Source organism: Capricornis sumatraensis, chromosome 9 (assembly GCF_032405125.1).
Source record: "Capricornis sumatraensis isolate serow.1 chromosome 9, serow.2, whole genome shotgun sequence".
Classification (NCBI taxonomy): Eukaryota; Metazoa; Chordata; class Mammalia; order Artiodactyla; family Bovidae; genus Capricornis; species Capricornis sumatraensis.
Genome location: NC_091077.1, coordinates 101,249,603 through 101,271,930, shown reverse-complemented (window position 1 = coordinate 101,271,930; position 22,328 = coordinate 101,249,603). Strand labels below are relative to the sequence as shown.

The 22,328-nt window shown below is 37.5% G+C and overlaps 1 protein-coding gene across 1 annotated transcript in view; it reads left to right on the top strand.

Moving 5' to 3' along the window:
- The window catches only part of GIN1 (gypsy retrotransposon integrase 1), a 33,739-nt gene that overhangs the window by 5,562 nt on the left and 5,849 nt on the right, over positions 1 to 22,328 (top strand). The window contains exons 2-7 of the mRNA XM_068981183.1: positions 8,019 to 8,164; positions 9,920 to 10,113; positions 11,724 to 12,029; positions 19,564 to 19,755; positions 19,845 to 20,018; positions 20,470 to 20,755. Coding sequence (XP_068837284.1) covers positions 8,026 to 8,164; positions 9,920 to 10,113; positions 11,724 to 12,029; positions 19,564 to 19,755; positions 19,845 to 20,018; positions 20,470 to 20,755 — 1,291 coding nt within the window. The 5' untranslated portion in view covers positions 8,019 to 8,025. The remainder of the gene's footprint in view (positions 1 to 8,018; positions 8,165 to 9,919; positions 10,114 to 11,723; positions 12,030 to 19,563; positions 19,756 to 19,844; positions 20,019 to 20,469; positions 20,756 to 22,328) is intronic.

Here is a 22,328-nt window from a genome sequence, read left to right as displayed (position 1 = left end):
GGACATGTACTTTCATTTCTCTTAAGTTAAAGCTGTTTTCCAACATGTTCACACCATTTTTTATTCTTACCAGCAGTGCTTTGCATGCTTGGTAGTACTTAGTATTGGCAGATTGTTGTTGTTTTTTTTTTTTTTTTTTGCCATTTTGATGGATTTGTAGTGGTATCTTATTGCTATTTCTTTATTCTTATTGCTTGATTTCTTTCCGAATATTTGTTAAAGAACAGTTCTGTATGTTTTCCTTGCTGTTGGAGTTCTCTGACAGTGTGTTTGCTTTCATCATTGGTTTTGATTTCCTGTCTCATCCTGTTGTCTGCTTAGTCGTCCTCAATCTAGACCGCCCCCCTACCCCCCGCCCCCAAGGCTGTAGTTTACCCATCCATCTCCCCTCCCCCGTTCCCCCACTTGTTCTGGTCATGGCCGTGCTGTGGTCCACAGCGAGCGTGCCCTTAGTCGGGTTTGTGCTTTGTCTTCATGTCTCATTAAATGGTGTTTTTCCCCCATAGCAGTAAGTTGAATTGGTGTATCACTATGCAATTACAGGAGAAGGCAATGGCAACCCACTCCAGTACTCTTGCCTGGAAAATCCCATGGACGGAGGAGCCTGATAGGCTGCAGTCCACGGGGTTGCACAGAGTCGGACACGACTGAAGTGACTTAGCAGCAGCAGCAGCATTGCGATAGGGAGCTTCCCAGGTGGCTCAGTGGTAAAGAATACATCTGCCAGTGCTGGAGATGCAGGTTCGATCTCTGGTCTGGGAAGACCCCCTGTAGAAGGAAATGGCAACCCACTCCAGTATTCTTGCCTGGAAAAACCTCATGGACTGAGGCGCCTGGCAGACTGCAGTCCATGGGGTCACAAAGAGTCAGACACGACTTAACACCTGAACAGCAGCAAAAACTTGTGGTTTTAATTTGTGTTTTTCATTGCATAATGATGTTGAACGTCTTTACATGTTATCTGCAAACCATATCTTCTTTGATGAAGTGTCTGTTCACATCTTTTTCACACTTTAAAAATCAGATTGTTTGTTTTCTTATTATTGGGCTTTGACAGTTCTTTATAGATTCTGGACCCAAGTTTTTTTTATTGTATATATGACTGCAAATATTTTCTCCCAGCTGTGATTACTCTGTTTCCTTAACAGTATTTTAAAAAGAACGTAAGTTTAATTTTTTCTTTTACGGGTGGTTCTTTATGTTTGCTATCTGGAAGTCATTGTCTAACTCAAGCTTACAAAAATTTTCTCTTTTACTGTCTTCTAGAATTTCTCTAAGTTTAGTTTTTACATTTAGATCTGTAAACCATCGTGAATAATTTTAATTTCTTTGTATGGTGCAAGGTGTTTGTTGAGATTTATCTTTTTTAATGTGGATGTTTAGTTAAGTTGCTTCAGCATCATTTGTTGTAAACATTACTCTTTCTCTGTTGAATTACCTTGGCACCTATGTAAAAAAATCAGTAAATACCATTTCTGTGTAGCTGTATTTCTGGATACTATTTTGTTCCATAGATTGATGGCTATCATTTTGTTGCAGGAAGGGGGACCCCCTTCCAGGGCCCAAAACTGGCCTCTTGTCTAACACTTGGAAATGAATTGTTCGAGGAGACACATGTGCTGACAAAGCAAGAGATTTTATTGGGAAAGGGCACCCGGGTGGAGAGCAGTAGGGTAAGGGAACCCAGGAGAACTGCTCTGCCACCTGGCTCGCAGTCTCAGGTTTTATGGTGATGGGATTAGTTTCCGGGTGGTCTTTGGCCAATCATTCTAATTCAGAGTCTTTCCTGGTGGTGCATGCATTGCTCAGCCAAGATGGATGCTAGCGAGAGGGATTCTGGGAAGTGGACGGACACACAGTGTCTCCTTTCGACCTTTTCCGAACTCTTCCGGTTGGTGGTGGCTTATTAGTTCTGTATTCCTTATCAGGATCTCCTGGCATAAAACAACTCATGCAAATGGTTACTATGGTGCCTAGCTGGGGTGGGCGGTTTCAATCAGTGTGCTTCCCCTAACAATTTTGCCAGTACCACAAGGTCTTGATTACAATAGCATTAAAGTAAGTCTTGAAACAAGGTAATATACAAATTTTCAACTATATTCTTGTTTTCCAAACTTGTTTTAGCTATTGTGAGTCATCTGGTTTTCCATATCGATTTTTTAATTATTATTATTTTTGTCGTGCCACAAGGCATGCAGGATTATTAGTTCCCTGACCAGGAATTTAGCATACCCCCAGTACCACTGGACTACCATCTCAATTTTAGAATCAGCTTGTCAATTTCTACAAAAGAGCTTGTTGGGTTTCTGTTTGCATTGCATTGATTCTGTAAATCAGTTTGGGGAGAATTGACATCTTAGTGAGTTTATACAGCTTTTTTCATTGTTAGGATGGGGAGTGATTTTTTTTTTTCCCACCAGGCAGAAGCCTGTAGAGGAATTTTTTAATGCTATTTCAGAAAGGGATAATTTACTTCCATTGTTGAATATTATAATTTGCCAGTCAATTTCAATCTAAATTAACCCCTTGAGGTCTTTTTTTCTTATCTGGAAAATGGGATATTGTATGGGCTTCCTTTCAGTGCTGTTTTAAAGTATTTTTAGATGAGATCTACTTTTTCATTGTGTGATGTGGTATATTTAATTTTTCAAAAGTCTTTTCATCTTTCCCTACTTGAAGATTAAATATGTTTTACTATCCTTTTCTATATTATAATTGTGTGAAAGAATAGAATAATGAAACAGAATAGAAATAATGAAATAAAGTAACTCTCCTGTTAATAATAATTGGTCTTTCAATTTAGAGAGTGTTATTTCCTGAACATGTTGGAAATTAGAAATACACGTCATCAAGAATGATGTGTTAAAGAAGTATAAAAATTAATTTTACTAAGAGAAAATGAAATGGAATGCCTTTTTCTTCTGTGAAATTACCACCTGCCTTATTTTCTTTATTTAGGAAGTGCTTAGGAAAGAGATTGGAGAAGGAAATGGCAACCCACTCCAGTATTCTTGCTTGGAGAATCCCAGGGACGGCGGAGCTTGGTGGGCTGCCGTCTGTGGGGTCGCACAAAGTCACGACTGAGGCGACTTAGCAGCAGCAGCAGCAGTAGGAAAGAGATACAAGGAAATGACCTGATAGGTGCTTTTTGTTATGCACTTAGAGAACTTAGTATTAACTTGTTTTCTGCCAGGTTTCTTTAGTTCCAGTTAAAGAAATGCTGGAAACTTTTAGTCTGTACCTCTAAGTGACTTATAATATCAGGTTATTAGTCTACAACCTTTTCTTAATCTCTGAAAATTTAAAAAGTCTAGTTTGTGTTTACTTATTAAATGCCTAACTCACAGTTGTCAGACTCTGTGCCAAGGCTTTCCAGGACATCATAGTGAATTCACAGGGTACCATGAAGTGTTTTAAACCTGCAAAGGAAACACAGCTATATTCAACATCTATCAGATGCCTTGTGGACTACTAGTTCACAGTTTCAACATTAGGTCAAACTACTTTCCTCTCTTTTACATCTTTGCAAAACTGGATTTTGGATGTTGGCTGTGGTAATAATGCAAATACTGCATGAAGAAAAGAAGCTGACAGTGTTTAATCTGATTCCCAGGTTTGAGAAGTGGAACACTGACCAGAGGCGCATGCGTACCATTAGTAAGAAACTAGAGTTACCTCCAACACTGTATACTGAATATTTTGTCCCTCCAAAATTCATATGTTAAAGTTCTAAGCCCTAATGAGATGGTATTAGTAGGTGGTGCCTTTGGTAGGTGATTAGATCCTGAGAGGTCTTTATAGGCCTCTATAAGTGTCTTTATAGAAGAGAACTCTGAGAGCTCCGGAACCCCTTCTACCATGTGAGGATGTAGCAAAGATGCCATTTATGAAGCAGGAAGCAAGCTCTTACCAGACGGAATTGACCACTTGTTCTTGAACGTCCCAGCCTCTGAAACTAGGAGAAACAAATGTTTGTTATTATTAAGTCATGGAGTCTATGATACATTGCTACAGCAACCCAGATGGACTAAGACACCCTGGAGAAGGGAAACGGGGAAGGGGAATTGTGGGAACTCAGAGAGGTTTTTAACTATGAGGGCAAAATATAGACATCACTGTGCTTTTTGCGGACATTTGTGTTTCCTCATGGCCAGTTTTCTCCTACCAGTTACAGTTACCCACATCCTCCTGTGTTTCAGTGTGGTGAATCACATGGATTGATTTGCTTATGTTGAAGAATCCTTGCTTCCCTAGTATAAACCTCTGTGTTTTAAGGCCTGTACTTCCTTTGAGGTGTGAGAGTTTGGTCTTTTACTCCTGCAGGCTTTTTAGAGGCCTGATGAGACTTCTTCCCCTTTCCCTTAATGTCCTTTAGGAAATTTTGCAACCTTTACTGGTCTCCGAAATGGAGGCAACAGAGAATTTTACATTTTAAACAAAATAAACATCTTTCTGCAGGTACCGTGCTCTTAGTGGCTAAACTGGGATGTTTTATTAAAGTTTTCTTTTAGATGATTTAGAATATTGGTAGTCCCAAAAGCCAATAAGGGAAAACATGGGGTCATTGGGGGAATGACCCCATGAGGTCACATGGGGAATGTGGGGTCATTTGTAATATATGATAAATTTTACAGAATATAGACCATAATGATTTAAACTAAGAAAAAGCAGGTCCTTCTGTCTCTTAGACTTGGAAGAGCTTGTGTCAGTGTATCTTAGAGAGAAAAGTAAGATAGGGAAAAGATTTTTGCTTGTTTGTTGGTTGTTTTTTTGAGAGTGAAGGAGAATTAATACAAAACTGGAATGACAGGCAAATAGGAAATAGATGGGTAGACTGAGAGTCTCTACTCCCTACTTGAAACCACACACAGCTTCCTAAATTGAAAATTGATGAAGGATGGAAGTTTGCTACAGGATCCTTTGGCAGAGGAAGGGCTGTAGACAGGCTGGAGACAGGATGGATGACATGAAAGTAAAAGCGTTGAGGTTGCAGAGTAGCGCTTCCCCACAGTCAGTTGGAAAAGCACTGAGATTAGAGAGCAACACGGAGCTGGAGAACACCAGGAGTGACTACAGGAAGGACTGAGTGCGCACAGGGCAGACCCTCTTGATGCGCTCACTGTTGCCAGCTTCATCTAGGAAAACTTTTATACACATCTTTTGATGGTCATATTCTCATTTCACTAGGATATAAACTTAAAAATAGAATTGCCAAGTCCTTAGGGTAGACATATGTTTTGCTTTAGAAGAAGCTGTCAGCTTTCCAAAGAGACTGTAGCCTTTTACACTTACACAAACAATGCATGTGAGTTTCCTCCTAACACCTGCTGTCTGTGTTTTTAAATTTAGCCTTTTTGGTAGTGTATAGTTGTAAATAATTTTGGCTTTAGTTTGCATTGCCCTGGGAGTAATGATGTTTGAGAACATTTTCACTTGCTTATTATCCCTTTGGGCATTCACTTTTTTTGAAATCTCATGTAAGGTATTTCCCTATATTTTTATATTTTTATCCTTTTCCTTTTGATTTTGTCATAATTCATTGTATTTGCTGGGTATGAGTCCTTTGTTAGATGTATATATATTAAAGTTATCTTCTCCCAGTCAGTGGATTATCTTTTCCCTTTCTTAATGGTCTTTTGATAAACAGATTATGATTTTAATAAAATCTGCTGCTGCTAAGTCACTTCAGTCGTGTCCGACTCTGTGCGACCCCATAGACGGCAGCCCACCAGGCTCCCCCGTCCCTGGGATTCTCCAGGCAAGAACACTGGAGTGGGTTGCCATTTCCTTCTCCAATGCATAAAAGTGAAAAGTGAAAGTGAAGTTGCTCAGTTGTATCCAACTCTTAGCGACCCCATGGACCTCAGCCTACCAGGCTCCTCCATCCATGGGATTTTCCAGGCAGGAGTACTGGAGTGGGGTGCCATTGCCTTCTCCATTAATAAAATCTAACTTGTTATAATTTTTTTCTTTTATGAATAGGACTTTTTGTTCCTATTTCAGAAATCTTTATCTTTTCTCAAGGTTTTGAAGATCTTTTTCTATGTTTTCATCCAGAAGCTTTATACTTTACTTTTCATATTTAGGTTTATGATTTATCTGGAATTTTGTAGAAGATGTTGGTAGATGGTTGGTATTAATTTTTTTCTGATACAAATATCCAATTGCTTCAGCATCATTTATTGAAAAGACCATCTCTTCTCCCATTGAATCAATGCCCTTGTTGTAAAGTAATTGACTGTATACATGTGGATTTAATTCTGGACTCTGTATTCTATTTCCATGGCCTGTTTGTCTAACCTTATGCCAAGACTTCACTGTTGTATTTACTATAGTTTTATAAATGGTTTTAAAGTCTGATCCATTTATTTTTGAGATGTTTTAGAAATTGTAATAAGGTACATTTGTTTGATTTTTGTTTGTAACCATTTATTACAAAGTGAAAAAATTATATATTAAGAATTTAATTAGAATAAACTGTTTTATAGAGATAATTAACCTGTCTTTTAGTTATGATAGGAGAGAATTAGCCTTGCAGAACGTTTGCTTTTAAAATAGCCTACACTTTATACTAATCTAAGGTTAAGGGATGTTAGAAACACACTGATATTCCAGAGTTGTGAAAAGATCAGAAAAATGGTTATTAAATGTGCAAAGTTTCATTGGCGAAGAGACTTAATAGGCTATTTAAGACCTAGTTCATAGGCCTAGCCTGTTCTGCTTTGTTCTGACCGTCTCTCTACAGTAATATTTTCTTTTACCTTTATTCTTAGATCTTCTGGTGGTCAGTAAACATCCATATTGATTTTGAAAATTCAAAATGTAAAGTCTTTGGATCAGTTAACATTTCTAGTGGGAAACAGAAGGTATACTCTGGTGGGATTTTAAAGAAAATTTAATAACGCTCCTGTTTATACACCTGATGGGAAGGGTCAAAGAAAGCAACATGGCTCCTGGAGACTAGCGACAGCAGGAAATAGCTACCACCTCTAGGGCTGAAGTGTCAAGAAGAGGAGAGCTGGAGACACACACGATGGGCTCCCTGGTAAGGAGCTGTGGTTGTAGAGGGTTGCCGCTTAAACCAAGGAAGGACCTGGGAAATAAATATCCTGATGTCTTCTACTGCCTGATTTGACTGCTTGTACCTCCTGCTGGACAAGGCCAACCAAAAAACTGTAAATGCAGTCTGTAAGGGTCAGTCTGTTAGGGTACAGCAGCAGGGAGAGTAAGGTCAAAAATATATCTGGATCAGTTGGGTGGTGGCAGACAGAATAACCAGCACAGAATAGTTTGTTTCAACTGAAAATACGCAAGAAAAGATGTTTTTCTTTTAATGTAATGGTTTTTCATAACGCTTAGGGTCCAAAATAGAGAAGTTTTGTTTTGGCCAGTACAGCCAGGCTTTTCTTTATAACACAGAGAAAGTACACACAGAACAAAAATCTTTTCCATTCAAGAAAAATTAGCTTACACGTAGTTCAGAATAGTGTATGAAATCTAGCATAGCTAAAATCTTTGTCATTTATCATCTGAACATTTTAAAAATAGATCTTTTTCTTAAATGATTTAGATTTTTTGTGACCATGAATATATTTAGAAGTAACATAAAACTACATTTTTCCTTTTATCACCTATCATTTATTTAAATGTCACATAACAGAACCATCCTATATAAGTAACATTTCAAGTGACGTGTAATAAGAGACTTTAAGCAAAACTTTTTGAAGTGTACTTGTTCGTTTCCTTTTTTCCTAGTATGTGGAAATTTTTCAGTATTTCTTTTCAGTTGGAAAGAGACAAGATAATGTGTCATGTTGTATCTCAAAAATAGCATGTGGATATTCTAGTTCATATACATCATACTGTTCCTTTTCTGTACTGCAATTATTTCTTGTCACTGATAATATTCCAGGAAAGTTCAATTCACAGATAAGCACAAATATGACACAAGCCTGAACTGAAATAGCAACTGGATTAGCTTATCACTTAAATTGTATCTTTAAATACCTTTTACCTAGGTTCATAATGGTTCGTAGTGGAAAAAATGGTGACCTTCATCTTAAACAGATTGCATATTATAAACGAACTGGTGAATATCATCCAACTACACTGCCTAGTGAGAGAAGTGGCATAAGAAGAGCAGCAAAAAAATTTGTCTTCAAAGGTAAAATACCCCCAATTTTTAGTATAGAGTTTTATATAGGTGCTTCTCCGTGTGGAGTTCTTTGTGGAGTCCTGAAAATTTCTGTAGCAGTTGGTTGTTGCTTAAATTGATAATGCCATTCAGTCGAAAGCAAAATAAAAACCACATTGAAGCCAACTGAAGGCTAGTAAGCATGAAAGGGGCATTTCAAATCATAGACAGAAAATGATAGCATGAAAAACACCAGAAAACTTGCTCTTGTCCCTCGGTGAGTCCTACTTTAGTGGTGGACTTGCAAGCACTCACGTCCCTCTCAATGAAGAACTGACTTGATGTCTAATATGAAAATGTTGACAAAGTTAACTTATTTACTGTATTATTTCCGTGGTTCCTCCCTCTTACTGCTGTTAAGTGGTTTCAGGATCATATTTATCTTTGAACTCCTAAACTCCCTGAGTGAATTAAATGTTTGAAAGGCAGTGGAATATTTATCTTGAAAGATTATGATCATTCTCCCCTCTTTGTCCTCCTCCTCCAAAAGAGAAGAGAAGTTTGAGATGGATAAGCAAAAAGTACAGTCACCAGATGGCTAAATGAATGTTGGTGTTACTAACAGGAATTTTGTCTATAGGTACAGAATCAGACTTTCCTCAAAGCAGGTCAAGAAAATTCTAAGATTATAAATAAATACCTGCTTATTTCTCCCTGCATACATCCCTTCCAGTAACTCCCTTAAATTTAAGAATGCTAAGTTCCGTTAGTCACATCCCACTCTGCGACCCCGTAGACTGTAGCTCGCCAGGCTTCTGTGTCCATGGGAATCTCCAGCCAAGAATACTGGAGTTGGTTGCCATTTCCTTCTGCAGGCAGTCTTCCCACCCAGGGACTGAACCTGCATCTCTTACGTCTCTTACATACCTATTACATTTTACACTAAAGAGAATTCGTCCATTCGTTCATTTATTGATTTATGCACCAATTGTTTACTGAGTTCCTACTATGTGCCAGTCACATTTTAGGCCTTGGGAATACACTGATGAATGAAATAGATTAGCCTCCTGGCCTTAAGTTGCTTACTTTCTAATTCAAGTAAGGAGTGTTCCACTCAGCATATTCTTAGCTAAGCACACTAATAATGGTGTCTTTTGGAGTTTGAATATTCATCCACACTGGAGAAGTGGCAGTTCTCTTCATGCCCTGATTACATTGCCCAGTCATAGACTCTTCTAGGTGTCTCCAAAGGAAAGCAGAACTGTCCTGTAGATTAAAGTTCTGCTCCTTTTTTGGCTTTACTAACCCTATTTCCTACTCAAATCCAGAAAAACTTAAGAGAAGTTGTGGCTTACAAAAATACAGCTCTGATGAAACACTCTTTTGGAAAACTCTATTCCAGAAGTTGCTTATCTATACATAATTTATTTGCTAATTCATGCTATTTTTAGGAGGTGCCTGCTGCAAGTATTTTTCTAGTTTGATTATTCCCATAGGAAGATGATTTTATACTCCCATATTACCATGTGCTTTGGTAAACAAGCTAGCTCTACTTGATTTGATCGCTACAAAACTATAGCAGCTAGTTCTGCATATCCAGTAAGTATAACAGCTGAAGATGTTTCAGATTGTATGGTAGCATCATCACAAATATTCTATCTTAGAAGGAGAAAGATTTAACCAAAACAAAAACCCTCATGGTTTGAAGATAAGGCTGTGATTATCTCAAAACTATATAGATGTCTAAAAGTTGCAATAATATCATTTTGGTGTTTTTTATTCCAGAAAAGAAGCTGTTTTATGTCGGAAAAGACAGAAAACAAGATCGCTTGGTAGTTGTTTCAGAAGAAGAAAAAAAGAAAGTCCTAAGAGAATGCCATGAAAATGACTCTGGAGCCCATCATGGCATATCCAGAACCCTTACTCTGGTGGAATCCAGTTACTACTGGACTTCTGTGACCAATGATGTCAAACAGTGGGTATGGCTTATGTCTTTAGAATATTTGAATAATGTCTTTACAATATACATTCAAAATTCTTTACTGCTCCAGATTAACTCTAGATATGACTTCTCATTAAGTACTTTTTGTATGTCACTTCTCATTAAGTACTTTTTATATGGGTAGGCTTTTGTGCAGAACATTTAAAGAGAGTTTTATTTCCCTTCAAAAGTCTTCTTTAAAATCACTGAAATATAATTTGAACTAGAGCAAAGCACTATTTAAATATTTGAATTTACTATATTTAGATTATTTTAGGCACAGATTTTCATCATTGAACTATTTTGTGTGGCAGAATTTAAATGGGGCTGAAGTTTCTTTGACTAAAAATAAGTCACTACAGTTTTAATGACATTCGTACAGTCTTTTCTTGAGAAGAGAATATGTTTGTGATAAATCAAGCCCAGTATGTTTCTCATCTTTTGTGCCTTACTGTCTTGACATAGAAAATGTCAAGTATGACAGAAACCCCCAACCAGCAAATCAAGTTGTGAAGATAATGAAGTTATTCTGAGTTTTGTAACATTATAACCCATTAAGACCTTCAGCTTCTTCTGATAGAAAATTCAGGGATTCTTGCTGCTGGGTCGGCTGATCCCTACTGGTGTGCTCGTGTGCTCTCTGTAGCAAATGGTAGAAATTCCTTGGTTTATGTGTGAGGATCCTTTAAGAATTATGATAGTGCATTAAAAGACTGTCATTTCAGGCATAAAAAATTAACATATCTAATTTAACCAAGTATCATTTGTGAATCTGTGGAGCTATTCCAAAGACCTCAGTGTTTGTATTCACCTTTAGAACCTGCTACACACTCCTTTTCCAACATTCACTGAAATCTTTGTCAAATATTTATCATTGAGAAATGATTTTTGGATGTAAGGTTATTCGTGATAAGAACTAGTTGAAGTTAGAAAATAAAAATTTTAATCAAAAGTAACTATATTTCAGTAAAATCATTTTAAAATTTTTGTTCAGGCCTTGATTTGAAAGTAGTTTCCAAAATAGAGTTCCAGAAATACGTTGAACAATGGCACCTTCCATAAGTTGGTCAATTTATATCTTCTCATCTCAGTAAAATGAAAACTCCATGACAGCATGGGCTATATTTTTGTTCATACTCTTTTCCTAGGACCTAGAGGAATTTCTGACATCTAAAAATATTGCTTGAATAAAGTTATATTTTAATAAATATTATTGCAGTAGATGAATGAATGAACTTATAAGAGTGGTATCTTTAAAAGAAAAATCTTTTTGCTTATAGAAATTATATACTCACATACTGATGTAAAATTATAGCAAATGTGTTTTGAGATCTAATCATTTAATAAATATTTATTGATTGTAAACCACAATTATGTACCATGTGAATAAACCCATTAATGTGGTAATTGAATAGTAGTAGCAAGTAATATTTGATTATTCTGAATAGGTTTCATTTTATTCTGAGTACAGTCCAAAAGTTTCTCCCTTAAAACATAAAGTACATATATCAACCATTACAAATCTGAACTGATTTATAATACTGCTTTTTTTATATTGGATATATTAACACTTGTCTATCTTTTCTTTATTGTATGCCCATTTTATAGGTATATGCTTGTCAGCATTGCCAAGTGGCAAAAAATACAGTTATTCTAGCACCTAAACAGCACCTTCTCAAAGTGGAGAATCCATGGAGTATAGTTACTGTTGATCTGATGGGCCCATTTCATACAAGCAACAGAAGTCATGTATATGCTATAATCATGACAGATTTGTTCACAAAATGGGTTGTGATTTTGCCTCTTTGTGATGTTTCAGCATCAGAAATTTCTAAAGCTATTATCAACATATTTTTCTTATATGGGCCTCCTCAGAAAATAATAATGGACCAAAGAGATGAATTCATTCATCAGGTAAGACAAATAAACTACTTAGATCTAGAAGTATATTTTACTCACTTTTCAGTGCACAACACAGCTTATTATATGATACTTAATAAGTTTAGATAAATTCCTACAGATATAAAGGTTTAATATTGTATAGTACAAAAGTAGTTGAACTGGAAATTAAGAGACCAGTATTTTAGTATCAATATTTACTATGCCACTAAATAATTGTAAACTTATCTTTAGTTTTCTTCAAACTAAAATGAGATTGGACCAAATAGTCTTTTTTTGCTACTAGCTTAAAAATTCTGTGATTGACACGTAGAGGGAGAATTGACTAAATGGAGAAGTATTATATATCATTTCATGAATGAGAATATTCAATATTAAAATATCAGTTTTTCCCAAATCAAAATTAATTTATATAATTAATGGATTTTTTATCAGCATTAAAAAGGAGGAAGCATTTTCCCTTGCCCTGGCCTTTTTATCCAAATTAAAGTTAACCTTAAAGAATAAGGAGACAGTAATATATACAAAAATTCTAACAAAGGAATATAACTACTATACTTAGAGGTGTATTATTAAATTTTTACAATTGACAGAAGACTGGTATAAATAACCAGACTGTCTTAAGTTCACAGCACCTTTGATATCTCAATCCAGAAGAAATACCTAAAGTTATACTTATTAAATAGTTAGGGCTTGGGCCAGGGGGTTCCTAAGGTGATCTCTAGGTTTTATATTAATAATTCACTAGGAGGACTCTGCAGATGGTCATACTCATGCCTAAGATTTATATAATTAAAGAATACAAAGCAAGATCAACAGAGAAAAGGCTCATGGGGATAAGTCCAAGGAAAAACCAGGAACAAACTTCCAAGACATCCTCTCCCAGTGGAGTCACACAGGACATGGTTAATTCTCCCAGTGAAGAGTTGTAGCAACACATGTAAATTGTTGTCTACTAGGGAAGCTCATTACAGACTTGGTGCCTGGGACTTTAACTGGGAGCTGATCACATTGGTACCCAAAATTCTAGACTCTCTAAAGAAGTTTTCAGCATAAACCACCTTCTTTGAAAAACAGTTAAGCACCATGAACCACCCTTAATCGGTTAGGGAATGGTAGAAACCCTCACAGAATCCAGGTTTCTAGTCATCAGCCAAGGGCCAACTTTGTAAGCAAGACTTTCACAGGATAGCAGCCTTACTTCTGCTGTGTTAACTCTTTCTGCTGCTGCTGCTGCTAAGTCACTTCAGTTGTGTCCGACTCTGTGTGACCCCATAGACGGCAGCCCATCAGGCTCCCCCGTCCCTGGGATTCTCCAGGCAAGACTCTTTCTACACACGTCCAAACAACTTAGTGTTTATGTCCTAATCACTTAGCCATTTAAGAGAATAGTAGTCATAAATTGAAAGAAAACTATTTTCATTTCATTCTTAAATAGCTGCAGTTAGTTACTAATGGGATATATACACCTGTTGACCTCTGCTCAGTTTTTCAAACCTTGGAATCAGATTGAACACTGTAATCATTTCCTGTTTCACAATGATTTTTATACAATTGTTGCTTTTTATCATAGAGCATAGAGCAAAAGTCGCTTAGTCATATAAGACTCTTTGTGACCACTTGGACTATAGCCAGCCAGGCTCCTCTGGTTGCCATTCCCTTCTCCATGGGATCTTCCCACCTCAGGGATTGAACCTAGGTCTCCCGGATTGCAGGCAGATTCTTTACTGTCTGAGCTACTAGGGAATCATAACACTTATCAAAGAACAGTTCTGTAAAGATACATCATTATTGAGAGGAATGTAGTCTTACCTAATCTAATGTTGAAACCGTAAACTACCTTAAGCTAGTAGTTTCCAAGGTGTCCAACAGATCCCAAGGGGGCCCTTTGGCACAGAGTTTGGTAATTATGTTCAAAATGATAGAGCTGGTATCACAAGAGAGTGGAGTTGGGGAAGGATTATTTAATACATTTAATTTAGTTAATAGCATAAATAAAAATTTTGTAATTATTTCTTTATTTCTATAATATGATTTTAGGATTACTGCATATCAAAATTATTTTCAGATAAATTAAAATTTTGGTTTTTTTTTAATTGAAACAAACAAAAATTCAATTAACTTAAAGAAAAAAAAAAAAAAACTCCAGAGACTGACTTGACATTCCAGGCTTAGGGAGTAGAGGCATAAATACAAATGGAAAAATCACCAAATTTGGGCTGTTTAAAAATTAGAAATTCATATGTGGTAAAATAACCAACCATGAAGAGATATCCCACATCCAAGATAAGAGAAACCCAAGTGAGACGGTAGGTGTTGTGAGAGGGCATCAGAGGGCAGACACACTGAAATCATAATCACAGAACCTAGCCAATCTGATCAGACAGACCACAGCCTTGTCTAACTCAGTGAAACTAAGCCATGCCGTGTGGGGCCACCCAAGACAGATGGGTCATGGTGGAGAGAACTGATAGAATGGGGTCCACTGGAGAAGAGAATGGCAAACCACTTCAGTATTCTTGCCTTGAGAACCCCATAAACAGTACGAAAAGGCAAAATGATGGGATACTGAAAGAGGAACTCCCCAGGTCAGTAGGTGCCAATATACTACTGGAGATCAGTGGAGAAATAACTCCAGAAAGAATGAAGGGATGGAGCCAAAGCAAAAACAGTACCCAGTTGTGAATGTGATTGGTGATAGAAGCAAGGTCCAATGCTGTAAAGAGCAATATTGCATAGGAACCTGGAATGTCAGGTCCATGAATCAAGGCAAATTGGAAGTGGTCAAATAGGAGATGGCAAGAGTGAACATCTGCATTCTAGGAATCAGCAAACTGAAATGGACTGGAATGGGTGAATTTAACTCAGATGACCATTATATCTACTATTGCGGCAGGAATCCCTCAGAAGAAATGGAGTAGCCATCATGGTCAACAAAAGAATCCGAAATGCAGTGCTTGGATACAGTCTCAAAAACAACAGAATGATCTCTGTTCGTCTCCAAGGCAAACCATTCAATATCACAGTGATCCAAGCCTATGCCCCAACCAGTAACGCTGAAGAAACTGAAGTTGAATGGTTCTATGAAGACCTACAAGACCTTTTAGAACTAACACCCAAAAAAGATATCCTTTTCATTATAGGGGACTGGGATGCAAAAGTAGGAAGTCAAGAAACACCTGGAATAACAGGCAAATTTGGCTTTGGAATACGGAATGAAGCAGGGCAAAGGCAAATAGAGTTTTGGCAAGAGAACGCACTGGTTATAGTCAACACCCTCTTCCAACAACACAAGAGAAGACTCCACATAGGTATCACCAGATGGTCGGCATCAAAATCAAATTGATTATATTCTTTGCAGCCAAAGATGGAGAAGCTCTATACAGTTAGCAAAAACAAGCTCGGGATCTGACTGTGGCTCAGATCATCAATTCCTTATTGCCAAATTCAGACTTAAATTGAAGAAAGTAGGGAAAACCACTAGACCATTCAGGTATGACCTAAATCAAATCCCTTATGATTATACAGTAGAAGTTAGAAATAGATTTAAGGGACAAGATCTGATAGATAGAGTGCCTGATGAACTAAGGACAGAGGTTCATGACACTGTACAGGAGACGGAGATCAAGACCATCCCCATGGAAAAGAAATGCAAAACAGCAAAATGGCTGTCTGGGGAGGCCTTACAAATAGCTGTGAAAAGAAGAAAAGCGAAAAGCAAAGGAGAAAAGGAAAGATATAAGCATCTGAATGCAGAGTTCCAAAGAATAGCAAGGAGAGATAGGAAAGCCTTCCTCAGCGATCAATGCAAAGAAATAGAGGAAAAGAACAGAATGGGAAAGACTAGAGACCTCTTCAAGAAAATTAGAGATACCAAGGGAAGATTTCATGCAAAGATGGGCTCGATAAAGGACAGAAATGGTATGGACCTAACAGAAGCAGAAGATATTAAGAGGTGGCAAGAATACCCAGAACTGCACAAAAAAGATCTTCACGATCCAGATAATCACGATGGTGTGATCACTCACCTAGAGCCAGACATCCTGGAATGTGAAGTCAAGTGGGCCTTAGAAAGCATCACTACGAACAAAGCTATGGAGGTGATGGAATTCCAGTTGAGCTATTTCAAATCCTGAAAGATGATGCTGTGAAAGTACTACACTCAATATGCCAGCAAATTTGGAAAACTCAGCAGTGGCCACAGGACTGGAAAAGGTCAGTTTTCATTCCAATTCCAAAGAAAGGCAATGCCAAAAAATGCTCAAACTACCGCACAATTGCACACATCTCACACGCTAGTGAATTAATCCTCAAAGTTCTCCAAGCCAGGCTTCAGCAATACGTGAACCGTGAACTTCCTGATGTTCAAGCTGGTTTTAGGAAAGGCATAGGAACCAGAGATCAAATTGCCAACATCCGCTGGATCATGGAAAAAGCAAGAGAGTTCCAGAAAAACCTCTATTTCTGCTTTATTGAGTATGCCAAAGCCTTTGACTGTGTGGATCACAATAAACTGTGGAAAATTCTAAAAGAGATAGGAATACCAGACCACCTGACCTGCCTCTTGAGAAACCTGTATGCAGGTCAGGAAGCAACAGTTAGAACTGGACATGGAACAACAGACTGGTTCCAAATAGGAAAAGGAGTACATCAAGGCTGTATATTGTCACCCTGCTTATTTAACTTATATGTAGAATACATCATGAGAAACCCTGGGCTGGAGGAAGCACAAGCTGGAATCAAGATTGCCGGGAGAAATATCAATCACCTCAGATATGCAGATGACACCACCACCCTTATGGCAGAAAGTGAAGAGGAACTAAAGAGCCTCTTGATGAAAGTGAAAGAGGAGAGTGAGAAAGTTGGCTTAAAGCTCAACATTCAGAAAACAAAAATCATGGCATCTGGTCCCATCACTTCATGGGAAATAGACGGGGAAACAGTGGAAACAGTGTCAAGACTTACTTTGGGGGGCTCCAGAATCATTGCAGATGGTGATTGCAGCCATGAAATTAAAAGACGCTTACTCCTTGGAAGGAAAGTTATTACCAAACTAGACAGCATAGTAAAAAGCAGAGAGATTACTTTGCCAGCAAAGGTCCGTCTAGTCAAGGCTATTGTTTTTCCATTGGTCATGTATGGATGCGAGAGTTGGGACTGTGAAGAAAGCTGAGCGCTAAAGAATTGATGCTTTTGAACTGTGGTGTTGGAGAAGACTCTTTCGAGTCCCTTGGACTGCAAGAAGGTCCAACCAGTCCATCCTAAAGGAGACCAGTCCTGGGTGTTTATTGGAAGGACTGATGCTGAGGCTGAAACTCTAATACTTTGGCTACCTCATGTGAAGAGTTGACTCATTGGAAAAGACCCTGATGCTAGGAGGGATTGGGGGCAGGAGGAGAAGGGGACGACAGAGGATGAGATGGCTGGATGACATCACCAACTCGATGTACGTGAGTTTGAGTCAACTCCGGGAGTTGGTGATAGAGAGGCCTGGTGTGCTGAAATTCGTGGCGTCGCAGAATCGGGCATGACTGAGCGACTGAGGTGAAAATAACCAAAACATAAAGGCCAAGAAACAGGCCAACAAAAATAAAGCAGATTCGTGCAGGAAAGTGTTAATGCCTTTATTATAAAAGATTCAAACAAAAAATTGAGTCAGTGACAAATGTAATTCACAAGAGGGAATAAAAATATGAAAAAAAGTATCAAACCTAATAGTAATGAGTAAGGTACTCATTTTTGTTTATCCATTTCAAGAAAAATAGTAAAAATAACAATAATATCAAGTAGATTACAGATAAAATATAATACAGCTCTACATTCCTGGTAGTATTGCAACTCGAAACTAACTCTTATAAAACAATTTGCCAGAGATCCAGTAAGAGCCGTACAGACACACACACACACACACACATGCATATATGTCTTCTGGTTAAACTAAAAATCTGGGTGAAAGATTTTATTACATATATTATACATACATATTTTATGTGTAAAACTACATAAAAAATATATGGAATCTAGAAAATGATACTGATGAACCTATTTGTAGGGCAGCAGTAGAGAAAGAGACATCGAGGACAGACTTGTAGACACAGCAGGGGAAGGAGAGAGTGGGACAGATTGATAGAAACACACGATTACCACATGTAAAACAGACAGTGGGAATTTACCGTATGATGCAGGGAGCTCATCCTGGGGCTCTGTGGCAACCGTGAGGAGTGGGAGAGGGTGGGAGGGGGTGGAAGGTGGGAAGGAGGTTCAAGAGGGAGAGGACATATGTATACTCATGGCTGATTCATGCTGATGTATGGCAGAAACCAACACAACACTGTAAAGCAGTTATTCTCCAATTAAAAATAAATACATTTAAAAAATTTTTAGAACATTAAAACAAAAATAAATATAAAGAAGCTAAAACCAAAATTTGTATGGTTAACCATACAAATTGTATGGGGTTTTTAAGAGTAATGAGGTTACAGATTTTTTTTTGAATTTTTCAGTTTGTGTTATCATTATGTTGCTTTTATAGCTTTTAGTGGTTAAAATATACATAACCATCTGTTGTTTTGTGATTGGTGCTCAGCAATAACTATAGTTCTTCTAGCCTTCCAAATAGGCTGTCCTAGCCTCTTGCAGGTAAGTAAACCCAGGTAACACATCTGGCCAGAGAAGTGAATGAACATGTGCCACTTTTAGCCCAAAGTTTTGAAAACGTCATGCTCAATTCTTCATTCTTCCAGTCTTATTCTTTCTCTGGAGAATCAACTGAATATTTTAGGTATTACTCTAAGCGATAGTGGATTTTCTCTCATCTGGGATTGTTGAGGTGCCTAGGAGAGGACAGTTGCTTTGGAGAGACACCCTGACCTGTAGCTGACCTTGTCCTAGCAAGTAATAAAATTTTTGAGTTGAATCCCTGAGCCTTGATTGGGTTTTGTAACTTGCCTACCTTGACTAAGGTAGCAGTCATCTGCAAAATAAGGAATAACAATATTAGAGCTTTTGTTTATTTTTTCCATCCAATAAAAAAGAAAGGAAGCTTTTACTAATATGTATAAATTGATAATAGCCTCCTGAATCAACAAAGCAGAAGATTGTGTGTCGTACATGGTATGGAAATGTATCTTGGGAGAAAAGTAAGAATCTGCAATGTGGGAGTCCATAGTGGCCCCTCACTCATTTTTTTGCTTTACTGACAGCAATCTAGTTTCTAAATATTGTCCAGTTTTCACCAAACTACCCTTCATGGAATGGGCTTCCCAGGCTCGGCAGTAAATGCAGGTTTGATCCCTGGATTGGGAAGACCCCCTGGAGAAGGGAAATGGCAACCCACTCCAGTATTCTTGCCTGAGAAATCCATGGACAGAGGAGCCTGGCGGGCCTACGGTCCATGGGATCACAGGAGAGTCAGACACGACTTAGCAACTGACACAGCAAACAAATGGTCAAGGAAGAGACAAGAGTTAAATTCTTGTGAAGCCTTTGCATCGAGGGAAAAATAAAATACAGACTTGTAAAGTCTCTGTTGTTTTTATGTATTTTTCAGATCAATGGAGAACTATGTGAATTGTTTGGCACAAAGCAAATTGTTATTTCTCATGCCTCCCAAACAGTTAATCCAACTGAAAGTACACCTAGCACTATCAAAACATTTCTTTCCAAATATTGTGCTGACTACCCAAACAACTGGGATGACCACCTGTCAGCTGTTTCATTCGCCTTCAATGTTACTCACTTGGTATGTATCTTTTTATAATTCAGTACTTTGGAGTTATGATTATCTCTTGGCTGCATGTTTTATTACAAATTGTTTATTTTTCTTGATAGGAACCTACTAAAAATATACCATATTTTCAAATGTTTAATCGAAATCCTTACATGCCTGAATCTTCTGATATTCGTGAAGTGGATGGTGATAATAGAAGTATGTTTGCCAAAATTCTAGATGCAATTAAAGAAGCTGATAAAATAATGGAGAATAAGACATCTTCAATGGGCCAGGTGATTCTAATAGAAAAAAAACTATAATGAAAAAGTCTATAAAATGATACAAAAATGTTTTTTCCACATATACACACACACGTACATATGATATTCACTGAAACCAAATTTTTTCTATTGAATTCTGCATGTCTTCATTAAACAGTGTGTTTATTAGCTATGAAATTCTGAGAGACATTAACAGGACCATGAGTTTTGGAATGAAGGCGCAGCTGAATTGAGACCCCTGGTCTTGCTTCCCAGTTGTTTAACTTGGGCCTGTTACTTCCTCTCATATTACTTTATTTTCTTTATAAAGTTGGGGTAACAGTGATTTTGAAATATTATTTTAAAATATTAAATGGGATTCTTCCATAGCTTTCAGTAGCACCTCAATAAGTAATATTTTTATTATAATATTATCTGTATTTGCCTTCAAGAAACTATAGCTCTTTTTTTTTAATACTTGCAGATGGAGAACAACAATTTTAATGAACTAAATAAAAGCAAAACCATTGTTAAAAAGAAACCAAGGCCATTAAATCCATTTCATCTGAAAGTGGGTCATGAAGTGTTAAGGCAGAGAAAAAACTGGTGGAAGGACGGCCGCTTCCGGTCCGAGTGGGTCGGCCCCTGTGTCATAGACCGCATCACAGAGCACGGGGGCGCTGTCCTGCGGGACAGCTCCGGGGCGAGGCTGAAGCGGCCCATCAAGATGTCCCACCTGAAGCCCTATGTCAGAGAAGCGGGCGAGCAAGGTAAAGGTCTGCCACCTCTCCACACTGGTACTTTCTGTGAATGGAAAGAGAAGTTATATTATCAGAAATCTCTCCTCCTCCCTGCCTTGCCTTTGGTTAGGTTGTATTTTCCCTTTTCATTTTTATAAAATTTCGTACAGTGTTGGAGCCCAAAGAGTGTATTTTTTTATTAACATATGGTTTCTGAAACTGTCAGTCAGGTTTGTAAGAGATTTTATTTTGATTTCTAGTGTACTTTTCACACACTTACACCGTTCATGTGCGAGACACTGGACATCTTTCATAGAGGGAAGAATTATATGTTCATCATTTTCACCTTCAGAATATTTTGTCACTTTTAGCATGCCATGATAGTAGCTAACATAAATAATGCCAAAACAAACACCATCTGGATTTCTGTTGTGAGATAAATATATTAGGGGATGTTCAAAAATGTGATTGGTTTTTAATGTTGCATCTTATCCCGGCCCTGGTAAACGCAGGGGAAGGCAAGAGTGAGAGGTTCTGAGAACGATGCGCTGTTATAACAGGTGAACAGCACCCTAGACAATGCTACTCGCTCCACAGTGTGAATCTGGATAGTTAAGATGTCCTGATCTTCTCTAATACTTTCCTTCGTGGACTAGAGCTAATTGACATGGCTTTCAGTTTAAATCCTACTTTATTGAAGCTTTTATTTTGTCTTCTAGTATCTGCTCTCTAGACTTTCTTTGAGGTAAGTAACTGAGAGGGAATACATTGGTATCTTAGCTAGTTACTTTTGTTTTTTCTGTAAAGAAAGATAAAATAATTCAAAATTATTTGAATCTGAGTAACAAGAAAGATAATTTAGTGCCTTTTAAAACAGTATAAACAACTGTGTTATTTAACAGGCTTAAGTAAATAATAAATAATAATTACAAAAATAATGATAATAGATAACCCTCTTTCTTAGGATATGAAGCCCTTGAGGCTGCTCAACTGTTTCTCATCTGGGTCACAACTCTGATGTTAAAAGCTCTTAGTACCTTTCTTTCTGCTTATGACAGAACCAGTTGCTGTAGTAAACTTATCTTGGACCATTCCAACTCAGAAAGCTCCCAGTACCTTCATTCTCTGTTAAAAGAAGCACTTTTACTCCTTGTGCCTTCTCAGTCCTAAGCTACCCTTTATGATTTCTTCCTTCTGCAAGTAGGAACAAAAGATTTAAAGTGAAGGTTGTCCTTTCTTCCGATTTTCCCCTCAATCTTTGGTGTTTAGGACTTGATTCCTTCTAATGTATTAACCTTCCTAAATTAATGCAAAATCTCTGCTTAAAATGTTACTGCATCAGGATCTGTTTCACCATTTTGTAACTTGCTCTTGCCAAAGAATTTCTTAAGGAGACCTAACATTCCGCTACGACTGAATATTTCAGAATCCAGCTGAATAGAACAATTTCTAAACAGAAGCAGTACAAGTATTGCTTTGTGCTTAAATTTTCTACAGATTATTCTTCAGTAATGCAAGGGAAATTGCAAAATTAGTTCTAGTGTACATATAAGGAAGCTGAGATTGATGAGTAAAATTGTTTTTTCTTATTAATCAAAAGAAG